This window comes from Argopecten irradians, chromosome 1 (assembly GCF_041381155.1).
Source record: "Argopecten irradians isolate NY chromosome 1, Ai_NY, whole genome shotgun sequence".
NCBI lineage: Eukaryota > Metazoa > Mollusca > Bivalvia > Pectinida > Pectinidae > Argopecten > Argopecten irradians.
In genome coordinates, this window is record NC_091134.1 from 50,298,375 (window position 1) to 50,317,213 (window position 18,839).

The following is an 18,839-nucleotide window of genomic DNA, read 5'->3' on the forward strand; positions in this document are numbered from 1 at the left end:
TTTAAAAAAGTCGTGCCAGGTCCCTGTGGATCAAAATGATATACTGTTAGTCTATGTTTGTGTGTTTCAAGCACAAGGCACCGTCAGGCGTGACGTCAGGAAGCTTGGTGCTAAAAATAACGCCACATATTCCCGCGCATTTTTGATACATGGCATGTTGCCAAGTTTTCCGTATTAGAGAGAAACACAATCGAAAACAAAATTGAAATAATCCAGTTAAATATTTCTTTCTGACCTGTACATGACGACTGCTAGACACAAATATTGAAGAATAGCATTTATTAAAAATCAATTATCGGACTACAAATTAAAACAGTTTTAATCTCATTCTGAGGTTATAATCTTAAAGTGAATAGTCGGGCAAAGAAAACCAGTCTAAATGCGTTCATTGACCTTCCAAAAGTTCTCACATATTAATACGACGGCCAAGTTCTGCTTATGTTTCCCAGTTCTGACCATTAAAGTAAAGGAAAGTTGAAAGTGTAACCACGGACACATGTAGTCAGCCGGGAGGACGTTTTAGGATTCCTATACTTTAAATTAATTTCTTCGTACGCAGACAGATTTTGGCGAGAGATTTTATTTTTTTATTTCATAAGAAATTATACTGGATACATTCACACCATTTTTACCGACTTTAGCCATCCTTGCCCGACTATATTTACATTTTTATAGCTGCGCTTTTCTGAGGCATTGCCTTAAATTCATATTAGACTACAGTCATATATTGTATATGTTTACTGAAAATTAAAAAAAAAAGTCTGTGTCACGTACGTATACATGTACCTAGCTAAGACATAATTTTGTTGTATGTAAGTAAACTACGACCTGTAGTACAAGGGAAATAACTCTTAGTCTGCGGACTTCTTCATTTTGAAAATATGATTGTCCTACTTCCGGTTACTTTCTTTTTCACGTGGTGAAATCTGCGTCAGTTGTGTCAGTGGATTCACCAACGTTTGTGGCAATATGGGTCGGTATGCAAGGAAGAAACAACATAAGGGGGATAAACCTCTAAAAGAGAAATATCGAACGAAACGAAAAACAAAAGACTGGGACCAAATTGATGAAGATTTGAAGCCAGGAAATGCCGAGAAATTACTGAATCAGGAGACCGATTTTGACAAACCAGGAGCAGGGAAATTTTATTGTTTACATTGCGCGTATGTAGTATACTTTTTACATTTTATTTTGTTGTCGTTTTGGGTCAAGCAATGTCTTAAGTTACCTCGTTTATTTCGCTGAAAGTTTTTATTTGCAGTGCCCAGTAAATCAATTTAACTTTGATACATGTAGAGTGAGGGTACGTAATTTCGCACAGTACGTAATTTCGCACACCTGACGATTTTTCGTGATCTTCCTTTAAATGTCAGAAAGATTTGCTCTGTTGTTTATATTGTGACTAAAGGAGGCCTCTCACTGTGATTTTGTCATATTTAGTTAAACTTTTCAGGATAAGTTTGTTTTGAAAAAACGAAATCGGAATAATACGGCCCATCTCAGTAAATAAAAATAATAGAATATAAACCACTTGACATAAAATAATTTTGGGTGATAAATAACTGACTCACGTACAAATATGTAGAGAAACTATCCTTTTTTAGAATATATCGAAACCTGTATGAAAATCCATCAAATATAAGCGGAAAACAGATATTTTCTGCGGACACCCTATGACTTTATTGACCTCGTTTACATTGTTTACTATGGGGAGCGGTCATTTTTCGTAACGAAAATGGTGGCGAAATGTCACCTTTTCATTTAGAAATATAATTGTGTTTTGATGTCATTTCAAGATTTGAACTGTACTTAATCTTTGTTTATGATGTTGTTGGTCCATGAAATGTTTGAAAATAATTATTTTCTCCAAAAACAAGAAAGTTTGAGGGTGTGCGATATTACGTCCCCCAAACCCGTTCAACTAGAGGTTAACCTCAAGTTAATAACAGCTCCTGTGCGCAGTGATACGTCTGCGCATATCCGGTTAAATACTTGTGTGTTGTGAAGCACTTGTACATCTGCCGATGTAAGTCCAGCCTTTTTGGTTCGGAATGAAAGTATTTGAAATTCATTAAAATCAATGCCAAAAGTGTGCAAAATTACGTACCCCCACTCTACATTCATTCGTGGTCAGTTATTCAGCTGATTAGGTGGCTAAAATAATTTTAGGCAAAGCCTATCTGAGAGCGCAGCAGTTAATTTATTCTTTTTTTTAGCTCACCTGGTCCAAAGGACCGAGGTGAGCTTATGGGATACCGCAGCGTCCGGCGTCCGTCGTCCGGCGTCCGTCAACAATCGACTTCTTCTCCATAACCGCTGGTCGGATTTCAATAAAATTTTACTGGTAGCATCCTTATGGGCTACTAACTGAAAATTGTACAAATGATGGGGCTGACCCCCCGGGGGCCTGAGGGGCGGGGCCAAAAGGGGTCAATTTGGCTATTTCCATATAAACAACTTCTTCTCTGCAACTAAGCATGGGATAGCACCCATAATGCAATGGTAGCATCCTTATAGGGTGGGGATTCAAAATTGTACAAATGATGGGGCTGACCCCCCGGGGGCCTGAGGGGCGGGGTCAAATGGGGTCAATTTGGCTATTTCCATATAAACGACTTCTTCTCAGAAACTAAGCATGAGATAGCACTCATAATGCAATTGTAGTATCGTTATAGGATGGGGATTCAAAATTGTACAAATGATGGGGCTGACCCCCGGGGGGGCTGAGGGGTGTGGTCAAAAGGGGTCAATTTGGCTATTTCCATATAAACGACTTCTTCTCTGAAACCAAGCATAGGATAGCACTCATAATGCAATGGTAGCATCCTTGTAGGCTAAGGATTCCAAATTGAGCAAATGATAGGGCTGACCCCCGGGGGCCTGAGGGGCGGGGTCAAAAGTGGTCAATTTCCATATAAATGACTTTTTCTCTGCAACTTAGCATGGGATTGCGCTCATAATGCAATGGTTATATCCTTATAGGGTTTGGATTCAAAATTTTGCAAATGATGGGGCTGACCCCCCCCGGGAGCCTGAAGGGTGGGGTCAAAAGGGGTCAATTTAGCTATTTCCATATAAACGACTTCTTCTCTGCAACTAAGAATGGAAGAGCACTTATAAAGCAATGGTAGCATCCTTATAGGGTTGGGATTTGAAATTGTACAAATGATAGGGCTGACCCCCGGAGCCTTAAACGGCAATAGATGCGAGGTCAAAAAGGTCAATTAGGCTACTATTTTCATATAAATTACTTTGTCTCTGAACCTTTGTATTGGATAGCATATTTGTGTGGTATCAATAGCATCATTGTATGGTTGTGATTCAAAATTAAACTTTGGGAGTCAATTTTACTTATTTTTCTAATTGTCAGATTCTTGTGATAATTACTAACAAAAAACCAGGTGAGCGATACAGGCCCTCTGGGCCTCTTGTTTTTAACTGTGTTACTAAATAGAAATATGCCAGGTAAATAAAGGATTTCCAACAGCGAAAGAGTAATCTCCCCTGACCCATCAGTCTTATCAATGTTGGCATGTGTTTTGATGTTATTAGGGCTTATTGTGTGCGCTGACTAATTGTACTGCTAGAAACCATTTACAGAATTATTAGCTCACCTGGTCCGAAGGACCGAGATGAGCTTATGGGATACCGCAGCGTCCGTTGTCCGTTGTCCGTCAACAATCGACTTCTTCGCCATAACCGCAGGTCGGATTTCAACAAAATTTGACTGGTAGCATCCTTATGGGCTACTAACTGAAAATTGTACAAATGATGGGGCTGACCCCCCAGGGGCCTGAGGGGCGGGGCCAAAAGGGGTCAATTTGGCTATTTCCATATAAACGACTTCTTCTCTGAAACCAAGCATGGGAGAGCACCTATAATGCAATGGTAGCATCCTTATAGAGTGGAGATTCAAAATTGTACAAGTGATGGGGCTGATCCCCCGGGGGCCTGAGGGGCGGGGTCAAAAGGGGTCAATTTGGCAATTTCCATATAAACGACTTCTTCTCTGAAACCAAGCATGGGATAGCATCCATAATGCAATGGTAGCATCCTTATAGGATGGGGATTCAAAATTGTACAAATGATGGGGCTGACGCTCCAGGGGCCTGAGGGGCGGGGCCAAAAGGGGTCAATTTGGCCTTTTCCATATAAACGACTTCTTCTCTGAAATCAAGCATGGGATAGCACCCATAATGCAATGGAAGCATCCTTATAGGGTGGGGATTTAAAATTGTACAAATGAAAGGGCTGACCCCCCAGGGACCTGAGGGGTGATGTCCAAAGGGGTCAATTTGGCTATTTCCATATAAATGACGACTTCTCTGCAACTAAGCATGGGATAACATCCATAATGCAATGGTAGCATCCTTATAGGGTGGGAATTCCAAATTGTACAAATGATAGGGCTGACCCCTCGGGGACCTGAGTGGCGGGGTCAAAAGTGGTCAATTTGACTATTTCCATATTAATGACTTCTTCTCTGCAACTAAACATGGAAGAGCACTCATAATGCACTGTTAGCATCCTTATAGGGTTGGGATTTGAAATTGTACAAATAACCTGGGACCTGAAACGGCAATAGACGTGGGGTAAAAAAGGTCAATTAGGCTACTATTTTCATATAAATTACTTCCTCTCTGAACCTATGTATTAGTGTATAGCATATTTGTATGGTATCAATAGCATCATTATATGGATGTGATTCAAAATTAAACTTTTTGAGTCAATTTTGCTAATTTTTCTAATTATCAGAGTCTTTGTAATAATTACTAAAAAAAACCAGGTGAGCGATACAGGCCCTCTGGGCCTCTTGTTGATTAATAGAATCATAGCTTTGCTGAAGTACTTGCATTGAGTTTATAACAAGAAAAACAATATTGAACATAGGGTACTTCTACTTTCACTTTCTGCAAAAATACGTGACTGCGGCTACAAAATATATATCAACGTCATTCTCCGTTGCCAGGCGGAAAATTCCGAAGCAACTGCTTACATAAAACGGCTTTAAAGTAACGATTCAGGACAATATGTAATTGTTAGATTCAGGTAAGAATAAATTGGAAGGTTAATCTTTCACTCATGTATTCATTTTGAATTTTCCAAGTATAACTTGTTTATAATCACGTGAGAGTGTGATTTTGTAATCATGCGAGAGAGTGTGACTTTGGATACTGTCTTGCGCGATGCTGGATTTTGTGTTGACTTCCTGTTTCCGGTTTTTGAGAAAGTTTTTCAACTGTACATATATTGGATGATTTACATAGAATAACGTTACCGAGACACCTCTATCACAAGAGTTCGCTTCGTGAACGGGCGGCCCGTTCGCTGCGTTCTCTATTATTCTGTAAAATATTTACATCTTTTTACATTAAGTTATTGCCATGTATACCCCAGAATGCAACAAGTTTGCTGTAATTCTGGAAAAAAAACCCCTGATAATTTCTGATCTTAATGGATTAAATTAATGAATACACATGTAGCCCAGGCTATAAGAGTTACATGTATGGCTCATACTATTTGTCATACATGTATGCTGATAATGTGTACATGTTGGTCTTCTTCTTGTGTATACTGGCAATCCTTCAATATTGAAGATTGAGTGTCTAATCGTGTTTTAAATAAGGCTTTTCCAATTTTAACTCCTTTGATTTTGAAATAATTTTGCAATGCAAAATATTTGTTAGTATGAAAATCACTGTACTTAATATGAAATTTAAGGCAAAGCCTCAGAAGAGCCCAGCTACATGTAAAAAAAATGTAAATATAGTTAAGATTATAATCTCAGAATAAGCTTGTAGTCCGTTAATTGACTTTTAGTAAATGCTATTATTCAACATTTGTGTCTAACAGTCATCATATTATACTGGTCAGAAAATAATATTCAACTGGGTTTAGTTCGATTTCAAATCTTTCTTTCTCTTTTCTCATGGGACACGATTTCAAAGTCAAAGGGATTCTGAAAATGTATTGGAATCTATATGCTCACACACGTGTTATGGATAGTAGAGCCTTGCTCTATGCAGCCTTTGGCCGCGCACAGAGCTGCGCTCTTATAACTTTAGGAAATATATACCTGTGTATCTTTGTTTGATTATTTTCTATTTCATTCCAGAAAATATTTCATTGACTTACATGCCTTGAAAGAACACTTTCGAAGTAAGCCCCACAAACGAAGGTGAGTCATGTTAAATGAAACAAATATTGCTAAATATATATCTAGGGTTGCCAACATATCAAAATCATAATTGTTGCATATAAATTTTGAGTAAATTTCACATTGAGTCCCAGAGATTCCTGTCATTTTAATTTTGGAGTCTCGAACAATTTTTTTGCAACAGAGATGTAGAAAACATGCACCAGGGAAAACCCTGATAATATATTGGTGTACCAGTAATATAGTGCGCAACAATAAATTATGCCTAAGTTTGACAGTTTATTTTATTATATCTAAAAAAATAACAACAATATAATAGTGGTACAGATTACTTATTTCTATATGTAGAATTAAACACAATTTTAAATTATATTTACCAAAATAATATATGAAGTATTGAAATTTTTATTGGCATGGGAGACAACTTTCTCAAGTCTCAACTACTATAGATTTATGATACATAGTAAATTGTTTGTTGTAGACTGAAGGCATTAGAATTAGAACCATACACATTAGCAGAGGCAGAGAGAGCAGCAGGAATGGGCTCGTATATTGCACCTAAGAAAAGGAAAATGGAAACACAATCTATACCAGAGGAGATGAAGACAGAAGAATCTGAAGGAACCTGAACCAAGCCTACATTTTAGCAAGAGGTTGTTTCTGTTGACTGTGATAATGCTATTTTGATTGTTTGAGATATAACGGTACATTTGTTATTTCCATCTTCAATCTTGGAATAAATTTTCCTACATAGTATATGCATATACATGAAATTGTACTTAAATGTATCTCAGAGAAAGATGGTCACAACAAGAAACACAGATTTCATATAATATAAATACATGTTATTGTACATTTAAACTTTGATTCAGTTAAAGTTTGGTCTTGTGATCCAAGAAACTCTTTGTGGCATACATGACACTAAAATTGGTAACAATGCATACCTTGCAAAGAAATAATATACAGTACTGTGTCATCGAAAAATCCCATTACCAAGCCCTTTAAACCAAATAAAAGGATAAAAATTCAAAAGGAATTGTTTTTATGTTGTTTGCTTTTGTGTGAACTTTGAATCATTTTCAGCATTTAAAATATCATAAGAAGTATGTTAATTAATATTTTTTTGGTTCTTCTGTCGCACAGGTACAACATTTCTGACGAATATATTAGTAGATAGCACATATTACTCTGGGATACATTAATACATATAGCATTACGAATATACCAATATCAGATGAAAAAAATACATACCGGTAAATACTACTTAAGAAATGACTAATAAGTAACCAGGTCTGAGTTACTACAAGTACATGTGTCTGAAAGTCCTACAGAATACGCTCCTTCAACATCCCGTGAGTATAATGACATCGTTGTCATGAAGTTTAGTCTTGTGCTAAATTTATGAACTTTTTATATAAATGCTTTTCCACCCTTAAAGGTAGTCTGCCCACTATGGTTGAACATATATCTGTATATACAATTTATATGAGGGTTATGTCCCTTCTTTTAACATTTGACGCATTATATTATAGTCATTCATTTGTTTGGGATAAGTGTTAAAACCTACGTATACATGTACCAGAAAGTTGATTACACATGCAATGATGCCTATCAGTATCATATATCAGTAAATATAAGGATTGGATGTACTTTAATAAATACATTGGTTCTCGCTATTTGCTGCAATTAGTGACTCTTCAAGAATAATGAATTTTGAGGACTTAAACTTCAATAATTTTTCGGATTAATGGAAAGATTATGGTTTTCTTTATCCCAGAAAAAGTACGTATTTTCCATCTTGTTTTTGGCACCTAAACCGTCTCAATCGAAAGTCTTTAGCTTATTGATGACCCATGGCAATTGGCCGAAATATTGGTTTAAATATTAAACGGAGTAAAGTTGGAACCCCCGATGTGTGTGTGATTTGTAGTATATTTATGTATGCGATGCGTTGTGTGTGTGGTCTGGGGTGTGTAGTATATTTAGAGAGGCTGCGGTATAATGTATCTCCTCGTTATAGTCGAGCTCTTGCCTATACGCCAAATATACCTACAAATACTACGGCTAGAGACTGTAGTAATATTGACACATCTTCCACTCCAGATTGTGCGTGTAATGTAAACGTTGAAATAAGGGGTCTCCAGTAACAATAACATGAAATATAATTCCCCAAAGATATACGAAATATAATCTACTACTGGAATTCAAAGATAGCTCAGTTTTAAAGTGAATAGTCGGGCAAAGAAAACCAGTCGAAATGCGTCCATTTGCCTTCCAAAAGTTCTCGCTTATTAATACGACGGTCAAGTTATGCTTAGTTTCCCAGTTCTGACCATTAAAGTAAAGAAAAGTTGAAAGCATTGAAAACGAGGCTGCGTGGAAATGTAACCAGGGCATAGTGAGCCGGGAGGACGTTTTAGAATTCCCATACTTTAAATTAATTTCTTCGTACGCAGACAGACTTTAAATTAATTTCTTCGTACGCAGACAGATTTTGGCGAGAGATTTTATTTTTCTATTTCATAAGAAATTATACTGGATACATTCACACCATTTTTACCGACTTTAGCCATCCTTGCTCGACTGTTCACTTTAAGTTCAAGTGTACCAATATGACTCTTTATTTTTTTGTTAACTTTTTGTAAAACAAAGACTTAAATTTACAAATAACCACAGTAATTACTAGATGAATGTTGTTTAAAGAGCTATATAATATATTGTTTTGGAATCTGATATCGTAAAACATGTGATACAATCTGTATAGAAAAGAAAACAAGGACAGCGAGTGGCAATGATAATAACAAATAAACAAATAAAAAGGACAATAAAAGGACGTAAACAGACGTGACACACAAACTTTATGAAATTCGAATCCGATTTAACAACAAATACTGTACAAGTTTGTGATAGCGATCTTCGTTCTTCAGAATTATTGGTGCCGAACGGGTCGACAAGGCCATTGACAACTGTGAGGAATTTGTGACAGATCAAACATGTCTGTCCACACCTTCTGTAATTTAACTTTTCTTATATACATTGTAAAGTATAGCAATAATTACATTATATCGCGGGTAGAATTAGGTGGTGTTAAGAGCCGCGTAAATACAAAAAAAAATACTTTGTAATTAGGGCAAAGATTGCACTATCAACCAAACAAGTATAATTAACTAACTAGCAGTAGGTTATTAGCATGTTTAATTGATTTACACTCAATGGTGTATATATATATTCCTTGTACTGGTCCAGATACCATCTTTCTGTCCTCGTCTCCGCTCATGGTACTACTTCACATCTTCCGAGTTCCCTTTATATATAAATAACTGTACATGTATATTGTATACGCAAAATTAATTATCACGTAAATAATTGTATGGAGAATGATTTTATACAAAATCGACCAATGACAATTTTCCTTTAACAATTATTTTTTCCTAAATGTTACAAATGGTATTTTGTAATTCTTTATTGCTGATGGCAACAAGCATTATCATTAAATTTAAAATATTTTAGTCTCTTGGGGCTCTGTATATAATGTAATTATTGTTAATCAAAATAGCCTCGAGTACACGTCAAAAATCGGACAGTATATTTCACATTCGTATGGGGTATTATTCCCCCATTTACATGTACAAACAATTTATTTTTCTATGGTGGTCCTATTCGACTTCATATTATCAGTATTCGGCTTCCCTCCGTACAAACCCGGCTGCCAAGAACTACGTATACTTGTTTGAATGAAATGGCATGCTATTCAAATACATTTTATTCTGTTATTGGTTTATATCTCAGAAACACAAGTGATTAAGCATCTAATTAACATCTTACCAAATCTGTACACCGGTAAAAGTTACTTTCCTTCTCAGCAGATTACCGGGAAATTCCTAGAGATATCGAGCGGACAATATAGAGAGACTAAATCACACTAATATTTTGCTACTGATTTCATGCACCAGTCGAGATTTTTTTCTGTGCGTTGGATTGTCTCGAAATAATTTTCACATTTTAGAATTTTACTAAAGAGGGTTTTATTTCACAGACTTTTGATTCTGTAGTAATAAAGACCCATATCTGAGTAATACCCAGTACATATTTAACACATAAAAGTGTCTGTAAAACAATATGATCAAACGCCTGTGATTAGATCTGATAAATGGCAGCTAATAGATATTTTAAAGTGTTAAATGACTTGGTATGTCTAAACTTTCCAGATTAAGTACTGGTAAAGTGGTATAAGTGTGAGCGATAATTTAACCTGATTATTGTGTATTGTTCAAATGTCTTAAAACACTTAGTTTACAAGATATTAATGTAACACAATATATTAATCTTAAGTAGCTTGTTTAGTAAGTCGCTCACGTTCTTGAGGATAGGAAACCACAACGTGACGAAATGTCTGGAGAACTTGGTCAAAGTGAAGGACAAAATGGATTTGTCTATCAATACTTCACATCAATATTTAGATATAAGGATTTAAATGCCTTATTAAGAATACCGACAGTTTAGAACCATAGATGTACATTGTACGCGTACTTTCAACAAAAACAACTCGGCTATGTTTTCTGGTGTTTACTACATATGTAGGATAAAAATGAACAATTGTATAATTGTGGCTATCCCACGTCAGTTTTATTTACGAAATTACACTGGTTCAAGGATTAGTTGTAAGAGTACATATTGATATATTGGTGCCAAAATCGTATGACATGATGAAGGTTTCATAAAGTGTTATTGAAATACCGCACCTTTCAGCTTAATTTGACAAATTATTTCAGTTGAATCGTCTGTAAATAATCATAATTACAATACTCTTTCGTTAATTTGATGACGAGATGTCATTGTCGACTTTATCCTTAGTCAGAGTAGTGGTTAAATAAAAAACACACTGATGAACGATATATCAAACTTCATATTTAATGCCAGTACATTGTTGTCTATGCATCGACTATTATTTAATTTTATTAAGGATAACTTGAATATATTTTTTTGTGTTATGGGCATATAACACAAAAATCATAATGTACTCAAAACAAACCACGAATAATCTCGTGACATTTATCTTGGGTCTAAACAATCACTGTGCCGTTGTTTCAGCCAATCAGAGACGGCGTTACAACTGGCGACGCCAATTTTTAAGCTCTATGAGGTGATACCATACATTTGTAATTTCTAAGCCAATGGGTATACTTGTTACAATGGAGATTGAATTATTCCAAACTGAACACCAACCTATGATTCACAGCAAACCTACGTACCCTTTACACTGAGGGTAACGATCTAGAGAAGGACATGTGGTTGGATTGGTTCACTTTTTATCGCCTAATTATAGATAAAGATATGATTTAAGTAGTAGCATTACAATGTCAACTAGTATATTTAAAAACCTTGCAATACAATGATAGACTGTCAATAATTAACTGCAATATTTAAACACGTTTAAATTTATCAACCCGAGCGGAAAATGACGATATTGAATTTCCATGATAACAAGTAAAGAACATACTAGGTCTTTGCATAAACTGCGAATGAATGATCGATACTGTACAAATTACTGTGCACTGGGGATGGCTGCATATCACAGTCCCTGTGGTAAATAAGTATAGATGTACCCTTTGTTAAAAAAATGGGGAGAAATTGGGGTGGGTGCAGCTACGTATCGTTTCCACACTACAACACGGGGAGATCCGAAAATAAAGACTCTAATTTGTGTTACATGTATTAGTTTTCTCCTGTACACTGCCCTACAGGATGACGCTAAGATTTCTACGATCCATGGTAATTTGGCTTCAATATTCTAGCTCAAAATACAAGTAATTCAACCATACACTCTGCACTGTTGATTTATAATGAATTATATTGTAGCTTATTTTTGCGCGCAATATCAATTGTACAGCGTTTGGTTATTTAAATACGTTGTAATGAAAAAATATGTATGTTCATGTTTATTAATTAGCATACACGAATCTACAGAAATGCCTAAAAAAACCAAATTTCAATGATCTTAAAGGGGGAGAGAGAGAGAGAGAGAGAGAGGGAGAGAGAGAGAGAGAGAGAGAGAGCGAGAGAGAGAGATGAACCTAGCAGTGGCGTAGGAAGATGAAACGTAATGGGGGGGAGCAAAGGTCCTCGATATTTCGTAACCCCCCATATATAGTTGAAATATATTTTTAGGGTGCGAGTTTGGAGGGGGGGGGGTCCATGGTATGCTCTGGAAAATATTACGATTAAGAATGACTGAGATGAGCTTTACGATTTTTGTTGTTGATTTTGCGAGCGCTGAATGCGCGAGAATTGGTGTTTGGGGGGTCCGGGGGTTTCCCCCGGGAAAAATGTACGATTTAGAATGGCAGAGATGAGTTTTACGATGCATTTTGTTAAATTACGAGCGCCGAAGGCGCGAGATTTTAGTTTATAAGGGGTACGATTTAGAATTGCTGAGATGAGTTTTACAATTTATTTTGATGATTGTAAAGCGTTCTTAACACGGTAATTTTTCGATTTAAAGTTACCTGCATTTAGAAATGATAATTGTGAGTGTTGTCATACCATTATGCAACCCAGCTCGATCTGAACATACCGGATTCACACCATCAGCACATTGTTGTGCAACTCAAAATAATAATGAATTGATTGTCTTGCTAAGACATATAAACAAATTAATCTTTTAAGAAGCATATTTTGAAGTATAATCCCTTAATGGACATTTTTAGTCTAGTTCGTGTGTATTGAATTTTCATTATTAAGGTTTGAACATTACGTGCTTGAACGTTTTAAGAAACGCGCCGCGTAGCGGGAAAAAAATCTAAATTGTAGTACAAAAATGTGCAAAAGGACACATACTTATGGGACGAAAATGGGAAGAGGGGAGGGGGGGGGGGGCAAAAAGACATGCCCCCCCCCCCCCCCCCCCCCCCCCCCGCTTCCTACGCCTCTGCCTAGTAACTCAACTTAAATAAACTATATCCCATGTATCAATGCGACATAGCAATTTCATCGTGTACTCGTCATTGATCGTGTGGACGTTGTGAATAAACATATGAAATTATTACCAAAGTGCGTGATGTAAGGATTGAGAATTGGGATTATTGTTCTGGAACACGTATCTGGGTTGAAAGCTATTGTCGCCTAAGAAATTAATGACCTCCACATCTAATATAGAAGATTTGAGGATATTCAATCATAGTTTTAAAATAGCGGAGACGCGTTTGATGACATGTTGATTGATGCAGTAAATGTAATAATATAGAACACATACAATGCTACATAATAATGTATTTGCGAACTGCCATTTGTTAAACACGCTGAGATAGTATGAACTTAATAACGATGTGCTTTATTGGAGTTCATTTAGTGATAGATTGCTTCGTCATATCTAATATACCCATACACAATACGTAATAATACCGAAATGTATACACCGTGCATGTTCGCTCCTATTGTATTATAAAATGAACTTGAGTGTTACACTTATGAGATTTGTAATGAACTTGAAGCCAAGGTCTTCAATCAATAAAACGACACTGCTGAATTTTACATTTCGGGGATTTTAACCTCGTATTAAACATAGATTACACACGTCAGCTCCGTCGGCCGGGAGTTAATTTGCAACATAATGCCAAGCTTTTATACAATTTTCTACAGATATCATGCACAATGATTGGTATCATTCCCCACGTTATTCCATCATATTTTGATATCCCGACATGTGAATACACTCGAATGTTCTCCTGGTTATAACTTATTATTTAACCGCTGACCTTTATTTTTTTGTAATTTTAAGTGAACATGATCTCGTGGATTTTTACCTTTGAATGGCCTGTTATTATTCCCTCAGCTGTTTCTCTTTGCGTAATTACTACATTCTGTCTGATTGAACCTACAGAAGTATGGGAATGAAGAAGTTTACACCTACATGCATTTGTTCCCATCCTAGTATACATTTTCCAGACGCATTAAATAGGATCTGTGCGATATTTGGTTACACTTGTGTTAGGAAAATATATATCAACCTTCAATTGTCAAGTCATGTTGTCTTGGGAATGTATAAACTCTGATCTCTACAATCTTCATTCTTATAAAGACCACCCATGGGACAGAGGAGAATGTTTTGTATACCCTGGAAGTCGTTATATACAAGTTGAACTGTATTGAAATTAGTAGTTTGGGACCATAGAGTAAGCAGATGGTCGTTATAGAGGGGTGGTCACTAAGGCAGGTTTTACAGTATTTTGATATAGTTGCTTCCCTTCGTTGGGTTACGATAGTGTTAGCTTGCTAGACAAGGTGGTCCCCTCGGAAATTTCTGGTAATCTGCGGAAATATATATTTCCGAAGATTCACGGAAGTTACTCCGAGATGTCGCGATTGGGTTGAAGGCATTCAGGAAAAAATGAAACCCGGTATTATTTTTCCACTGTTTCAAATTAACTGCGATTGGAAGAATGTAACAAACATAAAAGTTCTGAGATATTGTAATGTTGTAACTTTGTCGTTGAATTAGAGGTTACTTCGAGATATACTACAATATTGATTCTTATTCAATCCACTGTACTCAAGCTTTACATCCTAATTAGAAAGTATACACACTCGCGTGAAACTTGTTTATATTGGCCATGGAATCACACATTTCTAACACTCTTTAGCGACAATATTGAGATTAGAAGTTTATTGGAAAGTCTGACCGTTACAATCTTTGTAACACACCGCTTGAACCCCGGTCTGAGAGCGTGAAATCATTAACTAGATTTATTGAGTCTGTGTTTAGTGCAAAAACGCTAATGGAATTCTAGTCCATGCTTACAGAATCTGACGATGTTCGCCCTTTGTTCCTATCTGGTGTGCTGGCCTGTGGTATACATGTGATATTTTAGGATAAATCTATATTTCATACATATGTAGGTTGAAGTAGCAGTGGAATTAATGATCAACACCCCAAAACGATCAGCTGAACTCGTCTTAACCAAAGAAGGGATCAATTTATGATCTTAAAACTGTGATAAATGATTAACAGCCAAAATTGTCTTAAAACTGAATAATAATAATAATAATAATAGACTTTATTTTCGTTCGATTGCACAATGAGTCAAAGACTCTTCTCACACGTGGTCGAACATATAAAATGTACAGTATTTACAGCAGAGTAATACTGCAATATGAACACTAGCGCTCTCAGATAAATAAAATATGTATCAATATCGACACCGTTTTGTCGTTCTTTACAGAGATACTGTCGATTTGTAACAGCATTGTCAGTAATAATTGGAATTTTAATTCACAAGAACTCTATAATATACCACTTTAAAGGTTTCGTTAAAATAGATCCCCGATATAAATGTATAACGCAAAGACTGAAAGCTGATATTCATAAACTTAAAAAAAAAATGAAAATACTGAACACTGAAATAAGAGTTCTTATTTAAAAGCTTTAGTAAAATTACCACTATCGTACAACACGAAAATAAATGCTCACATAAATTATTTGACCACAAAGTAATACTGTAATATGAACACTAGCGCTGCAGATACAAATGTAATACAAAAATGTCTATGATAATATACACAAAGTTCACCGCTATGAGTATTACAAAAGGGTCGATCTTTAATTTGATAAGGTACACGTACTGTAAATATCAATGGTCACTAGGATCATATTGTTAGTATATAGGCTACAGTTTTGAATTATTGCTTTTAAATGATAATTACGATCCGTATATCATTAATGATTATTCCCGAGATGGGTTGTATATGTTAACGAAATCAAAAGGAACGTTGTGTTTACATTATAACAAGTAAAGTTTGATAGGACAAAAGTCGACCCCAGTATGTGGTTCTATGTACCCGGCTATATGAACATGACATTAAATATTCAATCGATTTTCAGAGATAATGAGTGACTTCTCATACTAAATACACTGGTGTGAAACCCCTAGGTGGCAACGACTCAAAGAGTATTCAATCAACTCTCCCAGAGCTTATAACTTTACAGGTGTATTAGCAGGTAAACAATAGCGCTCGTTTTACCTGTCCGAAAAAGACAATAGAATAATTCAGGCGACTATATTTATTCAGAAACATCTGTATATATTATCATAGCAAAGAGTACATATACTATAACAATGGGTTAAATCGCATTTAAACCCTGTCCTTCGTAAGTTTATAAACGCATGCTAAAGGTATATAGTCTGTATGCTAAGATAACGAATTATGTAAATAGCGTAATTGAACCGAGAATGATAAAGAAAGATTCTGGCAACAGTTGCGGGATAAAATGTGAACAAATCCAAATACAATCTGGTGTGTCGTATTGCAAATCTCAATACAGTGTTGATCTTAAAACCAATAGCGTACACATACTGAATTCATGTATATATCCGTACAGGTGTGAGGACAGGTAACAATACCTACATATGCAGGTGTGCCAAAAGTCTGAGACACTGACAGAGTTCTAGTCTACATATTCAATTAGATATTATAAATCTATGAAGAATGTCTCACAATTATCGCTAATAGCATAGCTGCTTGGCGACGACAAGAGTCTATGAATTCAGTTTGCTTATTTTCCAACATCCAGCAAACCAACTTCCGCATTCGAACATTCTTATATGTAAGCACTAATTTAGCAATTTTCTGGAAGATTGGTTTCGAATCGAATGTTCCACATTACAAAACAACTGAGTGCTGCTAAAGAAAGTAAATATATTTCTAAAACTATAATTATATATCGATATGTATACACATCATCCCTTTGCAGCTTTCAAAGGTCTTTGTATACGAATTTACTCTGCCACATCTGGTGCCGGAACGCCCTCTTTTTCGTTAGGTGGCGCATTTGCAGCAGATTCTTTTGCAGCTTCTTTAGGCGTGTCCGCGACGATAGGAGGAGAAGAGGGATTCTGTTCAGTCTGTGGAATATTAACGGCGGATATGATGTCCCCATTTAACGTCTTAGGTGCACGTGTCGAGCGCGTGCTTTTGAAACTACTTTTGTTACTGATAAGACCCCCGACACTTCCATCCAACCCATGGGTGAGAGTCGACCTTGACCGCGTACCAAGATTCACACGAGCCGTTGTGATAGAATCAAGTTTACTGTTTGAACTATTGTCAATATTTGGCAGAATCAGAGGAGCAAAGTGGTCGTTTCGGGGACTGTTGTAATGTTCAAGTTGGACCTGTCCATTGATTTTCTGAGAAGCTAAATATTTCGCACGATTATATAATCTTTCGGCGTATTGTGGCATAACGGTCTGTTTTGGTGCTTTTTCCGCTTTTTGTTGGTATTTCACATGGTGTCGATAATGTGTGCGACCAAGGTCAAATCTAGACTGGTGTTTCATTACTCTCCTGGCAGGGAAATGTTTGTAACTTTTGTCAAAGACAACTCTGGGCGATTTAGCACCGGGGGATTGGGATGGCGAGTTGGAATCACTAGAATCTTGGGTTTCCTCTTCAGAAAATCCGTGGTATGTTTTTTGGCGCCTTGATATAAAGTTCGTGCGGTAAAATTCAATTTCTCTTGCTTTCCTGTTTTCCGAGTCTAAGAGACTACACTTTTCCGAAAGTTTATTGGACAAATCTGCAACTTCCTGTTCTCGACATCGCTGGTTCATATCAGTGAGCATTTGCTGTTGCTTTCCAAGTCTTCGTCTCTCGAAGCTGTTTGAAAGTTCCATGATGGCGACTTTCTCCGGAGTAGGGAGCCTTAGTTTGTGGTCCCGATAAGTTGACGTGTACCCCATACCTTTCAGGTTGTCCCGTGTGGGGTCAGTCAAAAATGGAGGACGAGTTTCGAGTTCCTCTAAACACACCGTGGACGTAAACAACCTCATTTTAATGTCTTCTTGCCCTGATGTATCTCATAAATTCATACACGCATTGAATTATAAGCAGTGGTCACATACCTTAACTCATGACGTTTTACATTCCAACTTTCACAGGAACATGTTCACAGAGATGCTTAATCCATGATCCAGAATTTAAAAAAACAACGTCTGTTACAGGACAGCTGAACTAACTACTACCCAAATCCGAAATCTTGTCAAATTACTCGTGTAATGGAATCCTTGTATATAGTGTCAACGTTCAGGATCCTATTCTTCAACTATCATTTGGTAAGCTCAGCAGATCCCTGGAAGGAACGCCAGTGTGTTTGTAACTAAGCGAGTTTTAAATCCACGAGAAAAAGGAGCGATTACCTGACTAAAAGAAACATTTTAATACCAACAACTAGTGTTGGTTTTACGATTAGTCCGCGGGGTAGGTACTTACTTACCAAACACACGGCAGTATTACTCTGTTCTATATAACGCTATTGTTAGGGTTTCCCTATATATATATATCAATATACACCTTCTGGAAGTCGGCGAAGCTTGACAAGTATTATATTTCCTTATCGAACGCGACCTATAAACTAAGTCCGCCACTCCACCACTGCGCAAGACAAAGAAAAAACAAATCTGGCTGGCGTTGATAAAGCCAGAATTATGAATAATGATTCAGGTGGATTGAGATTTAAAAGGAGTATTTAGTTTAAACCAAGATTTTGGCACGTATACTGTATATGGGAATGGAGAAGGTGCGGAAATCTGAGTTATATACTTTAGATCGATATATTATGACGGGTTAAATTTCCCTGGCGTTACCTCAAGTGGATAATGGAATGTTATATACAAATTGAAAGTGCTGT

At 36.5% G+C, this 18,839-nt stretch overlaps 2 protein-coding genes across 2 annotated transcripts; one reads left to right on the forward strand and one right to left on the reverse strand.

Annotated features, from left to right (window-relative positions):
* The first annotated feature begins 897 nt into the window (after positions 1-897).
* LOC138331612 (zinc finger protein 593 homolog) lies at positions 898-7,189 on the forward strand. The gene is made up of 3 exons (XM_069279332.1): positions 898-1,163; positions 6,116-6,178; positions 6,639-7,189. The coding sequence occupies exons 1-3, from the start codon at positions 970-972 to the stop codon at positions 6,784-6,786; spliced, it is 405 nt and encodes a 134-aa protein (XP_069135433.1). The 5' UTR covers positions 898-969; the 3' UTR covers positions 6,787-7,189.
* A 9,010-nt stretch (positions 7,190-16,199) lies between these two features.
* On the reverse strand, positions 16,200-18,529 carry LOC138331621 (uncharacterized). Its single transcript, XM_069279343.1, has one exon. It carries the CDS (start codon positions 17,980-17,982, stop codon positions 16,930-16,932), a length of 1,053 nt encoding a protein of 350 aa, XP_069135444.1. The 5' UTR covers positions 17,983-18,529; the 3' UTR covers positions 16,200-16,929.
* Positions 18,530-18,839: the final 310 nt, after the last annotated feature.